General features: G+C 49.2%; 1 protein-coding gene across 1 annotated transcript; it reads right to left on the bottom strand.

Annotated features, from left to right (window-relative positions):
- Positions 1 to 2616: 2616 nt before the first annotated feature.
- On the bottom strand, positions 2617 to 4172 carry LOC129391355 (androgen receptor). Its single transcript, XM_055081683.1, has one exon. The coding sequence runs from the start codon at positions 4153 to 4155 to the stop codon at positions 2617 to 2619; it is 1539 nt and encodes a 512-aa protein (XP_054937658.1). The 5' UTR covers positions 4156 to 4172.
- Positions 4173 to 4602: the final 430 nt, after the last annotated feature.

The following is a 4602-nucleotide window of genomic DNA, read 5'->3' as shown; positions in this document are numbered from 1 at the left end:
GATGTATAAGAACACAGAGCTATTCCAGAAGTTATTAAGTTAAAAAAACCTCTACAATTAAATAACGTGTATGAACACACACACACAATTGGAAAAGGGAGTAATCCAACAGATTATTGAAAGTCTCTAGAATGTGGAGATTTTTAACTCAAAGTTGGCATATAATGTATGCAATACAGAGAGGGTGGAAGCTCTAGCTTTGGCTTAAAATAATTCCTTGCCTTTCAGCAAACTGTGCCCCTACAAAGTGAGGGAAAGAAAGAGAAAGTAAGAAAATACCAACTTTTATATTGGGATTGGTTGAATTCTGATGAAATTGATAAATTTTCAAAACCCTGATTCAAGGATTTTCTTTGTCCTAGAAATGAAAAATCTTTGTCAACACACAAGACAGGAGTGCCAGTTTTCCCTTTCACTAGATTCCTATAACCAGTGCAGCAATCACAAACCAGGAAAGATTAAATAATCTTGTACTTTCTTCGGGTACTGCTAATGCCTCACTAGTTGAGGTCATTAATTTATGCAGGTTTTAGAAATAGAGATTTTTCCATGAAGACCTGGGATAAAATCCCCTAGCTTACTGCACACTTGATGGGAAGAGCTATTTAAAAGCTCTCTGTAGCCACTTTCTGAAAATTTCAGGTTATGTCTTCAAACACACACACACACACATCTCTTAACAAATATGTGGAATCATTCATCTCCTCCCTGTTAACTGAGTTACTTGGGTGTTGGGGGAGGCATACAAAAGAGGGACAGGACGGTTCCAGTGACTGGGCAGGTCATGAAGCACCTTATACATTCCCCCCAACCCCGCCAAAAAAAAAATAGTTCACAGTAGAAGAGAGCTCCGCTGACTAGCAACCGCCCTAGGAAAAAATAATATACTCTAGCAAGTAAATCTGTTCTTATAAAATGAAGACCTTTTGTCCCACAGTATAACCACATTGCAAAAATTAAAAATAAAACAAACTTCAAATTAACTAGAAAAGAATGACAATATAAATGAAGCCTTTGAAAATCCTGTAAGCCAAACCTTAAGAACCTAAAAAATATAAAGCCTGGTTAGAAGCTGTTTCTTCAGTAGCCTAGAAAATAATATTTTATGAAATCCTTTCCTCCTCTTTCTTGTATAACACTGTGCTATCAACCTTCCAAGAAAAGAAGCATCAGTGAAAGGAAGCAAATTGTTGGATTTAAGTCTCCAAAGATGCTAAGACTAACAAATTTTGAAAAGTCACAGGTAAAGAAAATAGCTACAGAAACACGGAACAAGACATCAGCATCCATAAGGACATCAGCACCCAGCAGATCTGAGGAGTTAGCTCCCCAGTCAATATTCCCTCCCTCACAGAGATAAACTAATATCTTAGTTTGTTGGGAAAAAAAATCTTTAATGTGGTCTCCAAAGTGCTCAATTGTGTTTTAACACGCAAGATGAAATTGACCGCCACTTTTCTCATGTCCTAATGAAAACTCTTGGGCAAGATTAAGGCTCATAGGTCCCTAACAGTTCTTACTTAATTTGTTAGAGGTAACATATGTTTAAAATGCAAGTATGTCCTTAAAATGAAGGAATATATTGAAAAGCCCTATTCCTTTTGTAAACCCTAATCTCACAAAAGCAGATTTCTATGCACACTGGAATAGCAGGAAATCTTTTAAACTTTTTTCCCAACACTTTTGTAAGTCAGACTCAAGTCTGGTTAAATTGTTCATTAAAAGAACATTCTCCTCTTTATAGAGCTAATGCAAACTCAAAGTAGGAACTGTGGATCTGTTGTAATCCATAGAGCAAATAAACACTTTACAAGAGAAAAGCAACACTACCATCTAGTTCCAACATTGTCAACCTGTGAGGGCAAATCCTGCCCATTGTTTACAAGGAAACGGGTCATTTGGTTTTCCTCAGCTTTCCATTTACCTTTGCCTGCTCTAATCTTGCCTGGTTGGAGTCTCTCTCCTGACCTCCAACCCTGGGGCAAGTCCTCTTTGTTGCCAGCAAAGGGACTTCACCCTTCTTCACACAGCGGCCCTCAGAACCCAGAGACCACGTTCTTCCCGTAATCCCATACTCCATTTCATCTCTTTGGAGGAGGCGGGTTGAGAAAAGCTTGGGTCAGTTATTTTGCCTCTAACCTGCCAAGACCAGCCACAGGCCGGGGGACAATCCCTAACAGACCTTAAGAGGAGAAAGTGCCCATATTTCTTGTCCAGGTTCTCTGATTTGGGGGCGGGGAGAAGGAGAAGTAGTGGAGGGCTTAAGGGCTTTATTTCGGAAGATGGCCCTTGCAATTGGATTTAAATTTGGAGTCCGCAGGACATGGAGTACCAAGTGGCAGGGAAGATTTTTGGAGGCTGGTGGGGGGCGGGGGTTGTCAAGGAATCTGGAAGGGCTTGCACCAGCACCCAGGGCTCACAGCGGTGGGGACTGGAGCACACAGTGGGGGTTCAGAGCGCAAAGGTCGAATCTTTGGTAGGCCAGGAGTCCAGGGAAAGGCTCCAGATTTAGGGCGGCCCTTTCTGTGGAAGCTTGTTCAGCTCGCCCAAGAACAGTGTTCGCGCGGGGAGGAGAGGACTAACTCTAGGCTTAAAGACATTTTTAGGAAGAGAAACTTACCGCATGTCCCCATAAGGTCCAGAATAGCTCTCCATCCAGGGGCCCATTTCGCTTTTGACACAACTGGGACTTGGATAGGGCACTCTGCTCACCACGCCGCCAGAATACCACACATCGGGTGGCGGAAAGTCACCTTCTTGGCCCGCCAGCCCCTGAGGTGGCCGAGTGTAGCCGTATGGGGCTACAGCCCCTGCCTCGCCTGCGCTGCCGCCCCCGCCTCCGCCACAGGGCCCATAGAGCTGGCCTTCTTCGGCTGTGAAGAGAGTGTGCCAGGAAGAGGAGGCGGCAGCTGAGGGTGACCCTGAGCCCGGTCCTGCTGCACCCCCGCCGTGCAGGCTCGCCAGATCCCCATAGCGGCATTGTGCCGCCGCGGCCGCCCAGGCGCTGCCATAGTCCAGGGGGTTCTCCAGCTTGATGCGGGCATGAGGATGGGGAGGCGGCGGAGGGGGCGGCGGCCCGGCCAGGGCTAGCGGAAAGTTGTAGTAGTCGCGACTCTGATAAGCTGCTACCTCGTCCAGTGCTCCAGACTTGTACAGAGAAAGGGCGGATGGCAGCTCAAGTGTTCCGGAGCCCCCTGCTTCGCCGCTGCCAGAGCAGCCCAGGCTCTCACTGTTCAGCCCTTTGGTGTAACCTGCCTTGAAAGGGGAATACTCAGCAGTCTCTTCGGTGCCCTTGCTCGGGCCATCATCCAGCAGAGAACCTTTGCATTCAGCCAACGGGGCACAAGGAGTGGAACGCACAGCTGGTGGACCTCCCAGGAGCGGGGCGTACATGCAATCCCCCCGAAGCTGTTCCCCAGGACTCAGATGCTCCAATGCCTCCACACCCAAGCCCATGGAAACCGACACTGCCTTACACAACTCTTTGGCGCTGTCCGAGATGGTCGAACTGCCCCCTAGGTAACTGTCCTTGGAGGAGATGGGAGCCCCAGTGGCCTCCCTCGCTCTCCCGCTGCTGCTGCTGCCTTCAGATACCGCCTCCTGCTGCTGCTGTTGCTGCTGCTGCTGAAGAAGTTGCATGGTGCCGGCCTCGCTCAGGATGTCTTTAAGATCGGTGGAGCAGCTGCTTAAGCCGGGGAAAGTGGGGCCCAGCAGGGACAACGTGGATGGGGCAGCTGAGTCATCCTCTTCCAGAGGTGCTGGCGGCGGCGGCTGCAGCCCCTTGCCGGCTGCCGAGGCAGCTCCGGGCTCTGGGACACAGCCGCTCTCCGGGGGGCCCTCGGGAGCTGACTGCTGTTGTGAAGACTGCTGTTCCTCGTCCAGGGCCAGGTAGCCTGTGGGGCCTCTGCTCTGGACTTGGGGACAGCCATCCTCACTCTGCTGCTGCTGCTGTTGCTGCTGCTGCTGCTGGGGACTGGTCTCCTGCTGCTGCTGCAAACGGGCGCCGGGAGGTGCTGCACTCGCAGCCTCAGGGTGCCGGGGACCCGGGCTCTGGATCACTTCGCGTACACTCTGGAACAGGTTCTGGAAAGCTCCTCGGTAGGTCTTGGACGGCGGTCGGGGGTAGACCCTCCCCAGACCTAACTGCACCTCCATCCTTAAGCTTGGGTGAATCTTCCACCCAATTCTTTTATCCTGCTCCCCTTCTCTTGCTGAGAAGAGTTCAACAGGCTGCTATGCGTAGTTGCTGCAGCTAGTTGCCCACCTGCGGGAAGCTCCTGGGAAGGAAACTTGCGGGAGTAACAACTCCAAAGAATTCTGACAGCCTCAAAGTCTCGTGCAGAGGAAACACGCGCTGGACACGATCTTCCCTGGTAGGCTCACAATCTGCCCCTGAATACTTGGAGGGTAGATTCAAAAGATGCTCAAATCTTGAAGGGGGGTGGGGAGGAAAACCCTCTGCCTTCTGAATTTGGTGTCCACTGAAGCAGGTGCAAATAGGAACCAGGTTATTTTCTTTTTGTTTTGTTTTGTTTTGGGTTTTGCTATTGGGTTTTGTTTGTTTGGGTTTGGTTGGGGTTTTGTTTGTTGTTGTTTTCTTTT

The sequence above is a fragment of the Physeter macrocephalus genome, chromosome 21, assembly GCF_002837175.3.
Source record: "Physeter macrocephalus isolate SW-GA chromosome 21, ASM283717v5, whole genome shotgun sequence".
NCBI lineage: Eukaryota > Metazoa > Chordata > Mammalia > Artiodactyla > Physeteridae > Physeter > Physeter macrocephalus.
The sequence above is the reverse complement of the archived record's forward strand: the minus strand, read 5'-3'. Positions and strand labels throughout refer to the sequence as shown.

Coding starts and splice junctions, on each gene's coding strand:
- LOC129391355 (XM_055081683.1), bottom strand. CDS start 4,155: ATGGAGGTGCAGTTAGGTCTGGGGAGGGTCTACCCCCGACCGCCGTCC.